Genomic DNA, 19,168 nt, shown 5'->3' on the forward strand with positions numbered 1-19,168 from the left:
TAAGCTCTGCCTTAAGAATACGGATCGAAAGATTCAATGGTTATTTGCTACTGAATTATTTGCTACTGGTTTATTTGCTATGGATCGTACTTCTCGGACGCGCCTGTGTAGCATTATTCAGCTCGCGATAACCAAAGTTATTGCAGTTTTATGGAAGCTTTTAACCCAATCAGTGACTATTCTAAAACCAATATCCGTTAACCTAATTGTTGAAAATATTTGTTTACAACGACAGCTCTATTTCTTACTGCTTAAGCGGCCTTCTCTGCTCGTTCCTCACGCATGCACAGTCGGAGCCATAACGCAGCTGGCATGACGTAGCCAGCCTGGTGTGCACGACGCCACACCGCAGTGCCAATGACCCGGAAAGCGCAGCAGTTGGTATGACGTCATAGTGAGCAGATGTGCGAGGCAAAGCCGGCGAGTGCGGCTGCGAGCTTGCGGTGATGTCATTCTAGTTTTACCATCTGATCACTATAGATTACAAGCAGCAGCAGCAGAAAGAAGATGCTCGTCCACATGACCATGAGTGAAACCGTAAATAAAGATAAGACCCAGCCGTGCAGGATGCCGAACGTGAAGCTGACGGACGTCGGAACTAAACCGAGCATGGGCACAAGATCGAGGCTATGTATGAGTACGACTGCGAAAGTGACAGAGAGAGGACTCGGGTTTGACCGTACCGGAACCTTCGGTGGCTCACCTTAGCTCGACCTTATTTACACAATGAAGCTAACCAAAGGAGGCACACCTGCACTGTACTGTAACCAAACCACATAGATATAAGCTAAGGGGCAGCTCTATGTCATTTTAACCATTAAGTCACAGAGTCATTACCAATTAAAGGCATCACACTACCCTGGGATGTCTCTAGGGAACCCGCATGCGATACGCAGAACCTCCCACGCGGCTCAATAGAGAACAGTTGGTTCTGTGGAGACAATTACACTTTTCAGCAGCTCCCAAAATGAAGAATGGTACAACGTAGCAGTGGGAGGCAGCACTGTCCAACGAAAGCCGAGAAGAGCAGCGAAAGCTGATTGCAATAAAAGATAGGACTGCGAAAATCAGACAGGACAGGAGACATAGAAAACGTAAACTGCACCACAGGCACACACTTGCAACTGTTCATTCATGAGTGAAATTGACCGACCAAAGCTGATTGGCCCGCCAAGATCACCAGAACAGCCGCAGTGGCCCTGGACTAAGGACTCCACCCATGCGCTACCATAATTTCTGACCAAAAGAAAACTTGTTCTCCCTCTCTCATTAGCATCCACCGGAGCGGAGCAATACAGCTACAAAGGAAAACTGTGCAGCTTCCTCAGAATCGTCGGTGTTGTAAAAGCCTTCATCCGGGCTCAGCGATATAACCCGGGACCACCGCCTCTCCTGGCAGTCAGCCTACGAGCTAAGCTACCTGCGTGAGTTCCAATGCAGAATATTGAATGAAGTGGAAAACTTCTCTGATACACTTATTCCCTAAAATAGCTGCCCCTTCTTCCCCAAACTTTGAAGTAACGATAACATTGCGGAAACCTCACAGCAGAGTCAAACTGTTCAGGACCATCGCGTGGTTTCCTACTAATATTTTGCACAAAATTGTACGCGTTTGTAACGTTCGCAGGTCGCGTTAGGATCCCGGTCAACATATTTTTTTGTCGTGGGATTACCTTGAGTGAGTTGCTGAAATAGAATTCAATAAAGGCAGAGAAATAAACCGCGCCTAAAGCCAGGCTGACTACCCTACACGCCCGTATAGGTAAGTGAAGTAAACAAACACGAACCGCAAAAGAATGTTCACTACGCCGTCTTTATTGCACGTGGTCGTAGTGATTATCACATCACGGGCAAAAAAACTAATACCATGTTCATATTTCATATGTAAGCATCTGCTAAAGTCCGTTTGTTCTATTTCAATAGTCATTTTGGTGGCGTCCTCTTCCGATGGAACATGTAACTCCAATCTCGGGATGTTCGCGCCCATAAGAAGACCGAATCGAACACAAGGACGAGATAATAGATGCCGCGAATGGTCACTTCCTTGAATTTCATTCTTGCCGTCGCTTCCTTTTTACTACAGCGACTAAAGACATAGCGAATATTTTGTTGCTTTTCTGGAATGCGTCCCCCAGCGCCCTTAAGGAACAACCGCCATGCACGATGGCTCTGCGAAATCGCTGCTCGTGAGCCTCCTGTAGTAGTCTACAATCCTCCTCAGAGTCTTGAGGCGGCTGTGTCTCCCAAACTTGTTGATGGACCCGCACATGTTCGAGTAATCGTCATAGTCCACGTCGAAGGCGGCGATGCCGTAATTCACGTCCAGCTCCTCGCTTTTCACCCTGCAAAGCTGCGTATAAAGGGAAAGGAGGAATCACTCGGCGCAATTATACGAGTGTTCTATTCGTGCTTTAAGAAAAATCAAAGAAGTGCTGCCATAAGCACAAAAAACCTCATATATGTCATAACAACCTCTTCTTACTGCCCACTGTCTGCCATGAATTATGTCCATCAAGAAAAACTAAATTCCAAAGCCAATTTAGAAATACAAGTCTCAAAACCTTAAAACTTTTCCCATTGGCACGAAAACATCACATTTGCCACAGTTACTAATTTCTTTGTCGCTGTCACGCTGCTGGCTTTTCTAAATTACAGCTTGATTATTGTCCTGACAATCTTATGCTACCACTTCATGCTTTATTTTTATATTGGTGTTGCAACTGCGCTCCCACTTCTTTCCTCAGTTCATACAAATGTACCCCGTATAAAAATCATCTAGGCACGTGCATGAATGAGTAAAGAAAAAAATAAAATTATTTTCAGAAGTATTCAGAAACCAACGGTTATACAGACAAATGTCCCAAGGTTACTGTGCAGCGAACAGAATCACTGCAAAAATAAATGCAAAAACGTTTAAAGTTAACAATTGTGTGTAAGTATTGCAATGCAGGCAGGAGAACAAAAATAAGAAAGTTAATCCCATAAAACGGAGGTTGAATAAACAACCAACATGTAGATGAAGTCAATCATCTACATGGTTCTCACTTTTAATCAATAGCTTCTAAGCGCAATTCTGAGATGAGCTTCAGAATAAGGTAGCAACTGAGATGATCCCAAATTATATAGTAGGCACTATGCCAAAATTCAGTAGTTGTGAACAAGGGCACCATTTCTTATTAAATCCAAAGATATAAAACCTCAAGAACATGAATTTAAATATGCATATTTATGTACAATTAGAGTATTGAATATTGTCTGGAGTGACGAATTACAGCTCTATATGAACAAAGAGGGCACCATTAAAAAAAATGACTCTTATACGCAGAAAAACAACCGAATGGGAGAGGTCAGTAGAGCGACGAACATCGGTTAGCTCTAGAACTCAACGCACCAAACTGACACAGGTGAATCCCCCAGACTCGCTCAAGGCGCGGTCAGTGGCATGAGTCGGTTGACATTTCTTCAGCTACGGTTCGTCAGACAGCAAGACAAGAATAAGGAGTGCCCACAGTTTTGGTCAGTGTCATTATGTACCCGGACAAACATCTCAGGTCATGCACAAGTCGCACAGCATAGCGTCGGCTACGTAAACATTTTAGTATTCTGAAAATTCTCGCTGTGTATAGTCTTTATTGTGTCATGTATGGCCTTTTCTGGGTTGCTGGCGCACGGAGTTCAGGACATGCATGCACACATGCCCACAAGCGTCTGATAGTTACAACTCCCCAACATATTTAATAAATACCACTTCGAATACCACTTCGTGGCTGACGTGTTTCCCTCAGAATACCGCTTGATCATGCACATTTTTTCCCTGCGCGCAAATATCCCTTGAGAATATCCTCAACAGCACACGGCACTTGTTTAGTAAAAACAGAAAATATTTTGACATAGCTTGCTTTCAAATAATCTCGCCCATCTATCGTCCCACCTTCATAACAATTCAAACGCAACGCATTAACAAAGTCCTGGCTTTTAGTGGCCTCCCCATGTACAGCCTTTATCAAGAGTTAACGGCCCACGTTGCATGCTTCTAAGCAGTGCTGTGAGTCCTGTAGGATCCGTGCAAGTCTGAAGCTTTGAAGGTGCTCTTTCTCTATTATTCAAGGGGTTAGAAACTTCCTTGATGCCTAACGAACCGCAGAACATGCACCAGAAGGGAACGGGTAATTCCTCCCATGAACGGTGCAGTACTTCAACTTAAGGTCGCACCTGCCGGATCGTCTCACAGCGTTTAAAAAGCAGAAAGCGCCCTGTCCTGCCTACCTATTCCTTTACTCTGACAATGGACCAACTAGACCCCGAACGCCCATTACCGGAGATATTGGCTCTAAGGCTCTCAAAATCGAACCTGAAAGCTAACGCACAGCCGGCGCAACCGGTCATGAATTCCGTGAGATTCTGGGCAGGAGCGGTGATAGTAGGGCACGAGAGGTTTTAGAGGCGTACCATAACAGAAAAAAAGGAAAAGAGTGTGTCAGCGATACCTCTGTGAACCTTGCTAAAGCTGAGATTGTATATCTTGAACGGTTTTGATGAGCGCACGTCAGATTGCTGTCTGCGCATACCAAGATTTTTCTGTATATTTGCTCGCTTTTCAAGCAATGAAGTCAGATGAAATTAGCGCTCGTCCTACGTCGTTCTTCTACTGTGTCTGTGTTTTTTCGGCGCTACTGTTTTCCTTTCTGGATAACTCTCGGTATGCAAAAAGCATTGCGGCGTAAATCTATTCTGAACACTGATTATACAATCGCTACCTTTCACATTAAGAAACGCTGCATCAATTTTTCGAGCAACATAAACGATGGAACTCAGGTTTCACATGCACTGTATCTTCATTCTATTAAAATTTCTCGTATTTGACGCTGGGCGGCACTGCTTAAAGGCATGGCACGGTACAGTTGGGAGAACGCAGCCATGTGAAAGGCGCACTTGAAGGACGGCAAATCCTCCACAAAAAATCATTCGGTCCACCGCGTTTAGGTAAACGCGTTCTCATCACGACATACCTTGGCACTTATTCCTCGCTCGTTGTCGTAAGTGAAAACGCGAGCCCTGGTGTCGAGGCTCGTCAGCATAGCGTAGTGCTCGGGCACATACTTGAGGTTAGCCACGTAGCGACTGTGCCTGCACACCTGAGAAGCCGAAATAAAGTGGTAACTTCAATACGATAAGTACAGAGGTGTTGTTCTATATAAAAACTCACAGACTAACAATCCATTATGCATATGTCACCGGAGTTAACTCATGGGGAACGTCACGTGGAAAGATTCAAACTTCCTCCGCGACGGGGCGCAATGAAAGAGTCATAACCAAAATCAGGCAACTCATTAGACTGGAAATGGCAGTATTTCTAGAATTTTCCCGCCTTTCCATGTTTGCAAGGTTTCCTATGCAGAGATGATCTCCTCCTGGTTTAAACGCTCGGGAGACTGAGTCATTGACCCCATAACCTGCTGGTCAAACACATTAGTCAAGGCGTTGTTAGGTTAAGATGCCCTCTAGCTATATTAACACAGTCGTCATCATCGCTATCAATTTGAACTTGTGTATTACGATGTTTTTTTTTTTTGCCCGCCAAGCTTCAGAAATTGTGTTAGAAGTCTGCTTGTGCCAGTAGCTTAGGTCACAACAGCTAGAGCTGGCGAAGGAATACTGTATATTACCAAGACGTTGATGCTTTTAATTTTCTTTTAATTTTTTATGTTTCCTGCCGGAAAAGACGTTCTAAATTAGTGCTCAGAGCGGCATACGAAAGGCTTTAAAATAGCTACAGGAATTCGAAGCTTTCCCTCTAAATATTGAATGTGACTCAGAGGTTCATGACCATATTATTGAGTGGAGGTTCATGAAGTCCTAAAAGGTCATTCCATTGGTACAAAGACACTAGACGATAGTTAAGGCTAAAGATGAACCTGGCATTGAACATGAATTAGAGGAGCCGGGCGCGATTGCATTTACATATATTCTTCCCATTCTGAACATCGTATGAAAGGCGCGAGTGACACTACATGCCCGAGCCACTAACAACCTAAGGGCGTGGCATACTAGGTGCTGGTTCAGAGTGCAACACCACGCTGCTGGAGGGCAGAAGCGCATTGGAATCACGTTGAAACGTTGGCACGAGTGATAGTTCCTCCAAACATTTTTGTAGTGCTAATAGTCCCCCTTGTGCCTGTAAGCTGCCTGGTGGCCCACTATAAACCAAGCCATCGGCTGAAAGCGGTAAAGACGCTGAGTTCTTCTACGGTTGTTTTCTTTTTTGTTAATGATGGGCAAAACATTAATAAATAAGGATGGCTGCGAGAACTCTCCTGCGTGTGGTAAGTAGTTGCAAGTAGACTTCCGCTTGAGTGTAGGCTTGGTATCTCTTTAAGCCGCTCAATGGCGGCTTTGACGTCACAGATAGGATTAAGCTCCCGTAAGGCATGCAACAGTTGCATTATAAAGCAGCTCGTTCACTCGCTGCCACTCCGAGTCCCTGGCAGACAAGCGTAAATGTTAGAACAATTCTAAACAACTAAGCACATCTTATATCACAGTATTTCTATGCGTCACGTTATCCAAACCCTAAACGTAGCGGCATATGCACCGTCCGACTAAGAAACTCATACTCGACGGGTGAAGCGATTCGGTCATAGTAAATCCTTTTGCCAAGAACATAATTCCACAGTGCATGTTGGCTAGTATCTTGCGCGTCATTCTCAATAATTTCAAACGAGCATTTTGTCCTACAATTGAGTAAAATCTGAAATATTCTGTGAGCATATTTTGAACCGCCTATTCTCCAAAAATAATATGATTAGCTCCAAAGTAATAATATTCACTCACGCTAGACGCTTTCACGTTCAGCTAAATTCAAACCTATGCTTTAAAGAAACGTGATTATGCTCTTTTTTTTCTTTGATCATCAGGAACTGTTTCCTCAAGAAAGCTTAGCTAAACTGTCCTCTAGCGAAACAATCTACCGCGCTGAAAATAATAGAGTTACAGCACCAAACAGCAATTCCTAGACGCGCTATAAAACTTCGCGACTTCCACATTTTTTTTTTCTATGAAAAGCAATCCGCTTATCTAGACACGAAAATTTCCTATCGTTCCGTTCAGCGAGGATTTCAAATGTAGCCGCCATCAAAGACTTTGGGAAAACACTTCCAAGACGCTTCGAAACAAAAATTGTAAAAAATGTGCATAATCGTGGACACAGTGGCGCAAAGGGTTAAGGAAGAGCTGACAAAAAAATTAGTCTCCACACTTGCAAACCTAAACTCTTCCTCACTTCGGTGTAGCTGCCAAATGACTCAGCGTCGGGGTTGTGCTTGCACCGTGCGAAGAAGTCCGTCCGCTGTCCCTGTTCAGGCTCGGTCCAGCGCCCCTTCATGGTGACCGAGAGGAACCCACGGCTCGAAACGTTCCTCGTGTGGAGTTCACGAAGAGCGAACCCACCGACAGACTGCGAGATCAACCAGAGGGCGCTAGTTGGCCCGGTGGGCGGCAGCAATTATTTTACAGCGACAGCTGTTAACGGCGCATTTCTTAGGTTCCTTGTTGTTGGCGTAACACGCAGGAGCGCGAGGAGGAAAGCAGAGGAGAAGGGAGAGCTAGGGAGGTCAGTACGCCCGCTGATCGCTGAACGCAGCGACGTCACGAGTGACAGCATAGTGACGTCACGCGCACTCTACCAGAAAATACAACAAATAAAGATGAATAAACAATATCATATTGGTCCCCGCAAATAGCTGTCACTAGCGTTGTGCAGCGACAACCGTACAACTATTTCATTCAAACGGAGAGGTCCTTTCAATACCCCCCTTCTAGCGTTACACAGATGAGACATTCAGAGCCCAGCTATGCGCTTTAAGGAGTAGACTACAGTACTTCGCTCGCCCTTGTACATGTGCGTGAAACAATGAAGGAGCAAATTGCTCGCACGTAACACTGAAGTACATTGACATTATCTGTATTAAAGCAGCACCTCTGAAAGCAGCCAGTATGAATACAGTTTCTGAGTCAGTAAAAAAGTTCATCATGACTGCGGCTGATCACAGAACATCCAGCCTCAGACGTCTAGCATGGTGAACTTTTCGAAACACATCTGCAAGGAATGACAAACCAGCGACTTGCTGCGTTTCTAGACATTGGTTTGTAAATGTTTTGTAAACATTATAATCATCCCCTGGACAGATGCTACGGCATGGAGAGGCCCTCGCTATCCCAGCTTAATGATTTTCGCAATGGCCACTGGAAGTCTTTAGCCGATGACGCAGCCAATAATAAAGTTGTTCCCAGCGGCCTCGTCTGCTCCATTGTCTGCTGTACATGCGCAAACTAGCTTAGACCGTGGCCAACTAGGCGGGGTAGCCCTCATGTCTGCCTTCAAAACATGTGGAGTAACGACCTCAATTCTTTCCTTGTTCCATTCTGTTGCAAAAGCAACAGCTTCCGAGGCGCCATTTTTTTAGTCTAAATGAGTCATTAATATATCTCCTTATCACATAGCGGTGCACCTCGCAAGCTGTGGTGAGAAGCCATTGGGACAATTCCCAAGAAGGCAGCTCAACACCCACGGTGAATAGTTTTTCACTATTTGCTGCACCCCATCACGTTCTGTGACATGGCAGCCAAGAGTTTTCACTTTCAGACACGTTCTACAATTAACGCCACAAAGATCTCCAGGCTGTATTTCTCGCTACGATGCCTGAATGACAGCGCTGCCGTTCCGGGTAGTCCGCCCGTTGCTCAATCGGCAGGCGCTATTTCGGGTCACAAAGACGCCGTATATAGACATCGGGTATGGAAACAAAGCTTTCGTATTTACAACTTCGGCTTCGGTGTTTCATCAATAATCTACCGGAAATTTTGTTCTGGCTGCAAATAAAAGAACCAAACTCCAAAATGGCCCTGAAGTCGTCACATTCAACGGCAACGCTGGACACCCAGTGACCATATTTCAGGCACGGCGGACCGGATTCGTTCGTCATTTTGTTTCACCACCTCACCAGGTCGAAGCAATATTCATTGAAGATGTCATCCGGTAACTCGACGTCTGGGTGCCGCGTAGGAGGCATGACTGCGCAGTTCTTGAGGGTGTTGTCACCGAACCTGTAGTGGCCGATCATTATGACCAGGTCCGGCGTGAAGCGAGCCTCCCTGGGTCGTGATGACACAGAATAAAACTATATTATATTGTATGGCCTTGGTATGGTATGGTATGGTACGACGGTATGGTATGGTATGGTACGGTACGGCACGGCTCTGCACGGTGCGGTACGGGATGGTAAGGTACGGTACGGCGCGGCGCAGTATGATATGGTACGGTATGGTATGGCACGGTACAGCACGGCTCGGCACGGTGCGGTACGGTATGGTATGGTAAGGCACAGTACGACGCGGCACGGTATGGTATGGTAGGGTACAGAATGGTATTGTATGGGATGGTATGGTATGGCAAGGTACGATATGCAATCACGTGATAAATAAGGCATGAGATTTCATGCTCTGGTGCGTAGGAGGTAACGCCCTAGAGCTGCCCGTAGCCTAAATTTGAGAGACCCCATAGCGAAAGGACCTATTTCAGCCAGCTGATATGCTTTAATGTGCTTTAATGTACATCGCACAACGGACTTGCGTATTTTTTTGCACCTTCGCCTCCATGGCAGTGCAGCTGCAGGCCCCGGTATTTGATACTCCGACCAGCACGGGATCCGCAGCTGATGGCCAAAGAATCTTAGGCCCAGCGGTAGCTTAGAGGATCGAAGGCACAGATGTTGGCCCTTGCTGGGGATTGATATTACTAACAGTCGAAAGGCAGAAACGTACTACCTCACGCTGATTAGCCCTATGACCAGCCTACAGGCAGATAAATGATCTCTTAAAATTCGTAAAAAGGACGCCGTCAAGATTGTGTTGTAAGTTGAAACTATGAGAAAAACTTGGCATTTTAGTAGCCCTACGTTGCCGAAGAGACCCAACCCATCAACGGAAACTAAAAAGATGCAGGTACATACTCTGCTAACTGGCCTGTCAACGCCCTCTGTGCGCTGTCCCGTGTATTTCCTGTAAACATACACCACGCTCTGCGTAATAGTTGTTGCGTGGGGCGACGTTTTATACCAAACTTTTCAGTGTCGGCACGGTGAAGGACGTAATGCTTGTAACTAACTTGAACCGCTCAGCCAGGAAGACACTCCAGTCTTGCTCTGGATTTGGTCCGGCAAGAACACTAAGCGCCCGGTGACCCAGCGCCCTCTGGCTGTTTAGAAGGCCGTCAATTATCTGTGAAGAAGCAACCACAGCTCAATGTTATAACACCATTCAGATATGCTAAGTTGGACAAATTCTAGCGGAAACAGAGAAACAGTAACGGATATGGGCGGAACATGTAATGAAAGGCACAAATATCCGCTGATTGCTTAGGGCAAAAAAATTAAAAGAATAGATTTAAAGAGAATAAACGTGCAGCCACGGTCAGAATGATGACAGCTCATTGTGCGCTGAATAGAACCGTGGCGCATCACACAGTACGCACTGTCCTTCACCCCACCATACGAGCACAACATACCCACAATGACTAATAGCGATATTTAGAATAGGGGGATAATATAGTTTAGGGGGATAAAGGAATACCGGGGCGCTAGTGCTCAGCGCAGGGCGGTAACACAACGTTGTTGCTGTCCATGCTCATTACACCCTGTTATAATATTTTCCCCCTAACCGATAGGGTCCCTCTATTCTAGGATTTCTAATGCATTGGAATGAGTGTGCCATTGCCTTTGCCAGCCACAGTCAAAAGTCTATCTATACCAGTGCGTCAAGAATGTACTAGAAATAAGCGTTAGCGACTGACACAATACCCTGTATTTGAAGGCCTAACCGCATCTGATATTTTGAGAAACGATGACATCAGAAGCGGTCAGATTTCTGTTGTAAATAACCGTCCAGTTCTTGCCGGGTCTCTTGTTTTACGTACTTCCGTATTCAGAGGTTTTCCCAGGGAAGTACTTTTAGGCACGTCTTCAATTACGGTGATTTTACTTACGGTACAACTTTCTGACTCCACAGACGTGCTTTCGCTACTCACAAACCACGTTTGCACGGCGAATCGAGTTTCTTGTTCAAAAGATAATACGCGCAACACGTCCCCTAATGGTAGGAAGGTATCATCTTGCATCATCGCTTCCGTTTATATAAGCAGTGCACAGCTCACATAGGCATTGCTCTCCCCATGATGTATGGGATTTTGGGTCAGCTGAATGCAAGGCATGTACCTTGTTATGTTAAAGACCACTAAATAAGGAGAACTGCAAGCGCTCCAGAACATGGCCGGATGACAACTCCAGCCATTCCAGCCGCAGACCCTATGCTTATCGCACAAGCTGCGATTTTACGTCCTAAATCTAGGGTGGAAATCTTTTCGTGAATGTAAACGAATGGACAATAAGATTTGAAAGCTAATGTTTTCGCGATATTGTCCGAAAGGAAACGCCTAGGTTTTTGTGGTCCAGAGATACTGAGACGTGCCTTCAATGTGAGGATGGCCTGCTTCATTTTCTGACCGAGTACTTCGGCAGGAGTGTCGATTATTCCTGCGTGGAAGACGTCGCGCTCCCAGAATGCTTTCAGCGGGCTAGGACTTGTCTCCTGCAGATCCTTTTCAACCTCCTTCAAGTGCCTGCAGAAATACAGGCATGACGCAGTGGTCGATAAGGCTGTAGAACGGCTCAGTTCAACGAATTTTAAAATAAATCTAGATGGCACTGGATGTGTTGTTAATAATGAAGCGCCCGAAACCGTTCCAGAGCTTTCTGGAGTAAATTTTGGAGCGGTAAACGGGATAGTATAGCCGTCCAGTTATTCGCGACGAACTACCCTTGTAGGACTTATTAGGAGCACTGCATAGAACCAGCTAATGTCCTCAAATTTACCTCTGTTATAGTTTCTTAAGTGAAAGCAAAAATATGTGGAAGGGCACTGCGCCATTCTTGTTCCCAATTAATGTCAGGAAGCATACTCACTGAAACGCGAACCCCACTCCCAACGTAGTTCTTTTGTAGTCGTTGGCAGCGCTCAAGAAGGCATCGACTTCCGGTTCGAGTCGGGCGCTGCCACTCAGCTTGTTCATATCGTCAGCGTAAAGCGAGTCATAGATGGCGTAGTCGCACAGACCGTCCTCCGCCATAACAGCCCTGAATGTCGTCTTTCGGCCGTATGTGCAGAGCAGTGTCTCAGGGCCCAGTCCTGCAGTCACAACCTTAAGGTCACAGACAACACTCCAAGAGCGCAGTTGTATCAATGGCATCACCAAAAATCTCTAAATCTCCTCGCTGTTCGCCCGAAGTTTTTTTTTTTTGCAAGCATCGACCGCAGTTGTGGTCTATTAATCTGCTAATTCAAGTACGGGGTTCGATCTCTAGGGCCACTGTCTACCGAGAAATTTTACAACGAGTGCAAACTTTCCCTTGGCCTGCTTTTTAGCTTCTCTGAGATGAAATGCTTCGACACTGGAGTCTCTGCTCTCGCCGCGTGTAAATCAGATAGGCGAGAGGGCGCTCTTTCGCTAAGCTGCTCTTGCGCCTATTAATCAGTTCGTCATCACTATTTTCCTGCCGGCTTGCTTGATCCGGGTGATTATAACTAATGTACACAAAATAGGCGGAAGAGTGAGGACTGTAATGAGGCTTCCTGTGCTAGGAAGGACGAAACTTGTTAATTTTGTCAAGCCAAGCGTTACTAGGAAAGCTGGCGTCTACTAGCGGCAATCTTGGGGGTTTTTTGGGCTTGCTAGGTGATGGCCGCCGAAAATGCGCCAATGAGATTCGTTGCAGGAGTTTTCAAATCTGACAGTAAATGAAAATGGAAGCCGGAACTGACAAGAGCGATAGAGTGACGATAGGTAGCCCGTTTTCTCTTCTACATTTTCGAATGACCTCAAGAACGCTTACTAGCACAGCTGAAGCATTTTAGAAAACATACGACGCCGGTCGCTCTCAGTTGCACGAAGGCTCTCGCTAGTCCTGCACTCTTACTGAACCCTATGGAATTTAGCTCCATCTAGAGACAAAGCTGTACAGCTTTCCTTTGTAACCGTATGGCTGCGCTTGGGTGGATGCCAACGAGTAATTACTCCTTTATTACAAATCTGCTCCACCTAGGGGGATTCCCCTAAACATTTGACCAACGCTGTCCCCGCTTCGCGTTATTGATCAATTCACTCTCGTCCTACCATAAGTTTGTCGTCACCGTTAGCTCAGTTGGTAGAGCGATAGATCCAATGAAGCGGTGGTCCCGGGTTCGAACCCCGGACAAGGACAAATTTTTCTTCAATTGTGAAGTTTCTGATAAAGCTGTATAGTTATCCTTTGTAGCCGTAGGGCTACCCTTGGGTGGACGCCAGTGAGTCACTACTACCTTATTAAAGAGAACAGTTGGAAGGCTTCAATTACCCACAGCGCCAACAAAACACACGGACGGGAAGAAACAGAACACAAAACCCTGCTTCGTAGTGTGTTTCTTCCCGTCCGTGTATTTTGTGTGCCCTGCATGGAATTTAAGCATGTACTTACAACCAACAAGGTCAGCAGTTCGCCTTGAGTTAGCACGTGTTTGTGTCCTATCAGCCAAGTAAAGTAGTTAACTGTTTAGTCGACTGGCGTTGCGCTACACCCTGGCTACGGGCTAGCAGTTTTGCGGGCGGTAAAGTGTGCCGTCTCGTAGTCTATCAAGCAATGAGAAAGAATGGTGTTACCATTCATTCGACATAAGCTGCAATCAAAGCCCTTAAATGTCTGCTGTCACTGCCGCTGTCGCTGAAATCAAAATAAGCGAACCAAATAGTCACAGTTGCCAGTAGAGTACTTTTTGCTTCCTGGTTTTCATGAACTAGCTAGTCCTGTATTTGCTGATACCATGCCATGGACAGCTGATGGGGAATAAAGCACAGGCCGTAGGCCACAGGAAGGCTCTTTGAACTCAGGGGCTGTTCACCTCTGGTTTTATCACTGGCACTCGTTAGCGCCTTAATGTTGAACGCAGATTACGTTCTGCTATCGGCATGCGATAATAGCGCATTTAACAGCGTACCCTTAGGATGGGTCGGTGCCGGAGAGGTCGGTGCTGGAGGGGTCGGTGTCTGAGGCGTAACAGGAGGCTGCGGCTCCGGCTCTGGCTCCGGTTCCGGCTGTGGTTCCTGTTCCGGTTCTGGTGGCGGAAGTGGTCACGGCAATGGCGGCCTCGGTGCCGTGACAGAGGTGGGACGTGTTACAACATCGTCGGGACGCTGGGGAGAGGTCACTATCGTTCCGTCATTGGCTTCTTCGGTCGACTCTTGCTCATTAGCGCTTCCTGCGACCGCGTGACCCGTTAAAATCTTTAGTAGTAATTGTAATTGGCATTCGCACGTGTTGTGAACCTTTGCGCCATTGACGGGGACAATGCGGACAACTTACTAAGTTTTGTCGAAAGTAAAAATTGTTTCTATGTTTTTCCGACGACAATGATGTTTGTTTGGCAGCAAAATACGCAGTTATTGTTGAAAAAAAAAAACGTTTTCAAAATTTTTTCATGACCTGATGTTGAGTTTCGTAGTGAAATGCGCTGTAGCCTAGCACGTGTGGTATGCCCACAAAATACTGCTATTGCGTGGACGAAGTTTGATTCAGAAAAGAGGTTTGAGTTGTTACATCACCGTTTATGTTTCCAACTTATGAAAGGAGCATTTTCAGATAAAGTAGCCCCCGTGGTGGCTCAGTGGTTATGGCGCTCGGCTGCTGACCCGTAAGACGCGGGTTCGATTCCGGCCGCGGCGGTCACATTTCGATGGAGGCGAAATGCTAGAGAGCCGCGTACTGAGCGATGTCAGTGCACGTGAAAGAACCCCAGGTGGCCGAATTTCCGGAGCCCTTCACTACGGTGTCTCTCATAGCCTGAGTTGCTTTGGGACGTTAAACCCCCAGAAACCAGAAGCCGTTTTCACGAAAAAGTAGCCTCTCATTAAACGCGGTAACGAATATATATATATATATATATATATATATATATATATATATATATATATATATATATATATATATATATATATATATATATATATATATATATATATATATATATATATATATATATATATATATATATATATATATATGGGAACTTCAATTATTCTGAGTGTGCATGTATTGCTCAAAAAATTAAAATGTACTGAAGCTATAAATCTTAAAACAAAACTCCAATTTCGATATTCTCGTTCAGATCATTTTACTGGGGGAGACACGAGCCATCGCTAATTTACAGAAAATCAAACGTGCCGAAAAAGGCGAGGACTAGAGAATAAAAACGGCCCCCACGTCTGCTACGATTGGTTTTGGGGCCGCTTTTCACATCAGGTGGGTACGTTTAGTTTTCTTTCGTTTTTTTTGCGAAGTCTGTTTCACAGTTCATACGCCATCTGCTTCCCTCCGAGCACGCCCTAGCTTCCTAAATTTCTCCTCAGCGTCAAAATATCAACTGAGGTACATGCGTTTACATTTCAAACAAGAGGAAACGTAACTAGTGAGTAGTCGTTACATAAATAGCAAAACCAAGTACACGTCGAAGCATTACGAAAGAAAGCACTTTGCAGGCTCCGAGATAGCGGAGATTGTTTGGGAAACTGACTGCGGCTTTTTTAGCTCCACACTAACTAAAAGCCTTTCATTGCGCATGCTTCACCGTCAATCCGCAAATCGCGAACTTTTGGAAGAGGCCTTATTAGTGGACTTGTAGGGAAAGACGATGATGCCAGTTCACCAACATTATGGTGTGGTTTCACGGTTTGGTGAAGTTAGTTTAACTGAGCCCCATAGGTGCTCCTCGCCTTCCTTGACTAATAGAACATCCTCTACATGACGTAAAAAACCCGGAGGAACTCGTGTGTGTTGCACCTTGGCGCCGCCCTCCTCCCTTCAACAACCCTCCTACAACTCTCTATGCCCTTTTTCCCACTTATGGTCCCCGACCCTGCTCATACCAGTGGGCCATCACTTGCAAATAAACCGTTGTGATCAATAGCATGCACTGAATGAATTGAACCTAAGCGTTCCCGAGTAGGACACATTTTTACCGCTAATAAGGGAGCTATTACGCATTGTCATCCACCCTAGCGCAATCATGTGGCTACAAAGCAAAGCTATCCAGCTTCCACGCAAGCTTCGTATCTCAAGAAAAATTCGTCCTGGTCCTGGGTTCGAACCCACGACCACCCCTTCAGCGTAGAACTCTCTTTACGAACTAATCTAACTGGAACGGCTAGCATACGATAGGGTGAGAGCTGATCGATTGAAGTTTTGCCCTAAAACATTTGACCAATGCCGTTCCCGCTTCAAGTAATTGGTCAATTCGTGGTCGCCCTACCTTATGGTAGCCGTCCCGGTTTGCTCAGTTACGGTAGAACGAGGGCTCCTGTGAAGCGGTGGTCCCGGGTTCCAACCCCAGAACAGGAAGAATTCTTCTTTAACTACGGAGTTTCTGTGAAAAATGCATAGTTTTTCTTTGCAGCTGTATGGCTGCACTTGGGTAGATGCCAGTTCCCTTATTACAAACCTGCTCCATCTGGGGGGATTTTCCTAAGACATTTTTACCGCTAGTTTCCCTCTAGCCTCATCCGCGCTGAGTGAAAACTTCGGACTGATTAGTATCTTCATTAGTGACTAAAGATGCTCTTTAGTATTCCTCGTGCCTCTATTAGGGCGCCTTGATATAGAGTTCCTTTGAACACTGTATCGAGGTTCCCCAGCTTCTATACGCTGTGAGCGAGGTGCAGAGCGATGCAAACACGTTACGAAAGAACCAGCGATGCTGATTTAGCGTCAGGAGCGAAGCGTTGGGCCTAACATTTTTATTTCACTTAATCAAAGGTCATCATAAAGTACACGTTTCGCAAATAATTTTTTTTTCTGGACGGTACACTAGCCGACAAAAACACGCCCTAGCAATAACCCTTTATTCCACACGCAATAAATGCTTCAAATATTCGTTCTTTCCCAGGACTATTGCTGAATGGGACAAGCTAAAAAATCACTGTGTTACTGCCTTCTCTAAATATATTTTTCCAGCGCCTTAATCGTGGCCCTTGATATAACCATTCTCTTGTGTCTGTTTGCCATGATTCATTTTGTTCCAGTTGCTGCTTTGTGTTGAAGTTTTCCCACTGAAACGTTCCATATGAGCCGGTCGTATGGAATTATGGGAATATAGAGTCCATAAGATATGAAAAATATATGGAAATTCACATCTGGTCTGCACGGTGTCCATAAGCATTCAACATAATTTCTATTCGATTTCAATACACCGTACATTCTGTCATATGGAGGTCGTAAGTTCCCATACGTGACTCCACACAGTCCGTACCGAATGCATATGCTCCATACAGACTCCATGAAAGTTCATATGGAGACGCATGGAATTATCGAAGTCCTCGTGTGGAAACTTTCAGTAGGAATTTGTGTCACTGTCTCCTTGTTGCCTATCAGAAGTTACTACCATATTGTAGTCCACCCTACTAAACTCACACATGGGATTGCCGTATTTGAAAATAAGTACCGGCGCGTACCACTCGACAGGACGACGACCACCGAGATTCCCAGGACGATGAACAAGAGTGTGGCAAGGAGACTGAACACAGTGAAGCTCATGTTGTCGTGTGCCCTGCGTCGTGAACCGCATGCACCGATGCAGGGGAAGACAAAGCAAAGTATTTACAATATATACGGGCCAAATCCAACACGTTGTGCCACATCGTTTCAAGGTGATCATGTGGACAACATTCAATTTCTTTTCTGAACAAAAATTGATTCCTCAGCTCTTTCTGGCCATGTTGGTGTTTGTTAGAAAGCAGAAGGGGTGAGTGTTTTGCTGAAAATGTGAGATTTCAAAAGAGCATCTTTATGTGTGTGTGACTCCATTCGAATTTAGGACGTCAAAACTGAAAAGGACTCCGTTATCAGTGCTCCAGGTCTGCACTAAATGACAGCGTAGCCTGTAACTTCAGTGGTCCGCCACGCTGAATTTGCTTTTATGTCACCGCACTTTGCGTGCGAAAAGGAGTGACGATGACGATACACGTCTGTCGTTACATTTCTGACCTTTTATAGCTTATGAAAGGTCAGTTTCTCAGGGAAAGTAACTTTTCTTATTTTAATACGGTGATTGGTAAATACAGAAAAACAGTACTTGGTCCTCATTCTTCTTTTTAAAGTATTCAGATCCAGATAACAATAGGGGCCGCCAAAAAATAGCGAAGCTGTGGGATGCGTTGGCATCCTCACCCGCTCCTAGCATACATACTGTAGAGGTCTCCATCGCTTATTATACGCATGTTTCAGTGATCGACAAGCTTCAACTAACACTGACTAAAACCAGACACTTGACGAGCCAGACGCCTGAACAGTCTAGGTCGTATTATACTTACGCGAACAGCTCAGTCTTTGTTGCTAGAAAAAAAAGGTAAAAAGTATTGAAAGCTAAAGCATGTTTCCAAGAGATGAAAACACGATTTCCTGCATTATCAGAAAACTTTTTTTTTGTTAAACCTACTTCACTAAGCCCTACATAGCCAGGCTGACGTCTTCCCGATGACTATCTCAGAATGAAAAACAATATTTTTTATAAACGAGGAACACTAGTCAAAGAATGCCGAGAATTAATGCTTTCCTTCGCGCATCTCACGGCCCGCAGTGCACGCCACCAAGTTTCGGGCTTTTCCCTAAAATGCAGAAGCGCCTCAACGCTACCGGTATCGCTTTCCTGAAGGCGTAATCCAACAGCCGCATTCAACCCTCTACGAAGCCACTAAGAGACCATTACACCGGCGACGACCGTGCATTGCCGCTGGTGGTTCGTATATCGAAAAGAGGTGCACAGCGTCATCTCTGCATGAACACAGAAATGCGTAATGTAGTTAGACCAAGGCTCAGCAAATCGTCCCACCAAATCCCGGGTGCTGGAAAGTGAACCAAGAGGCTCGAGCTGCCTGGCCTGCTCGTTAGTTCTGTACAGTGTTCAACAGAGGGCACGTTAGTGCCCATTCTAAGAGTAGACGACTGGGTACACCCCAGGAAGAAAACTTTTCGAAGTGTCATTTGTCTACAGCATCTTTGAGATCCACCGAACACGAAAATCCCGATCAGGCCAATCG

The 19,168-nt window shown here is 45.5% G+C and overlaps 1 protein-coding gene across 1 annotated transcript; it reads right to left on the reverse strand.

The window, feature by feature from the left end:
- Nucleotides 1-1,940: 1,940 nt before the first annotated feature.
- Nucleotides 1,941-18,465, reverse strand: LOC144101684 (uncharacterized). The gene is made up of 9 exons (XM_077634818.1): nucleotides 18,443-18,465; nucleotides 14,080-14,340; nucleotides 12,015-12,237; nucleotides 11,521-11,671; nucleotides 10,163-10,275; nucleotides 9,000-9,150; nucleotides 7,280-7,453; nucleotides 5,010-5,135; nucleotides 1,941-2,350 (listed from the first exon to the last, which is right to left on the reverse strand). Exons 3-9 carry the CDS (start codon nucleotides 12,176-12,178, stop codon nucleotides 2,141-2,143), a joined length of 1,089 nt encoding a protein of 362 aa, XP_077490944.1. The 5' UTR covers nucleotides 12,179-12,237; nucleotides 14,080-14,340; nucleotides 18,443-18,465; the 3' UTR covers nucleotides 1,941-2,140.
- Nucleotides 18,466-19,168: the final 703 nt, after the last annotated feature.

The sequence above is a fragment of the Amblyomma americanum genome, chromosome 8 (assembly GCF_052857255.1).
Source record: "Amblyomma americanum isolate KBUSLIRL-KWMA chromosome 8, ASM5285725v1, whole genome shotgun sequence".
In the NCBI taxonomy this organism is placed as follows: domain Eukaryota; kingdom Metazoa; phylum Arthropoda; class Arachnida; order Ixodida; family Ixodidae; genus Amblyomma; species Amblyomma americanum.

Bases quoted from the DNA above. Each gene is read 5' to 3' on its own strand.
- LOC144101684 (XM_077634818.1), bottom strand. From the start codon at position 12,178: ATGGCGGAGGACGGTCTGTGCGACTACGCCATCTATGACTCGCTTTAC. The intron at 9,151-10,162 runs GTTAGTTACAAG...ATCACGACCCAG, and splicing joins TTCCTGGCTGAGCGGTTCAA to GGAGGCTCGCTTCACGCCGG. The intron at 5,136-7,279 runs GTGAGGAAGAGT...TCGGCTTCTCAG, and splicing joins CATTTGGCAGCTACACCGAA to GTGTGCAGGCACAGTCGCTA.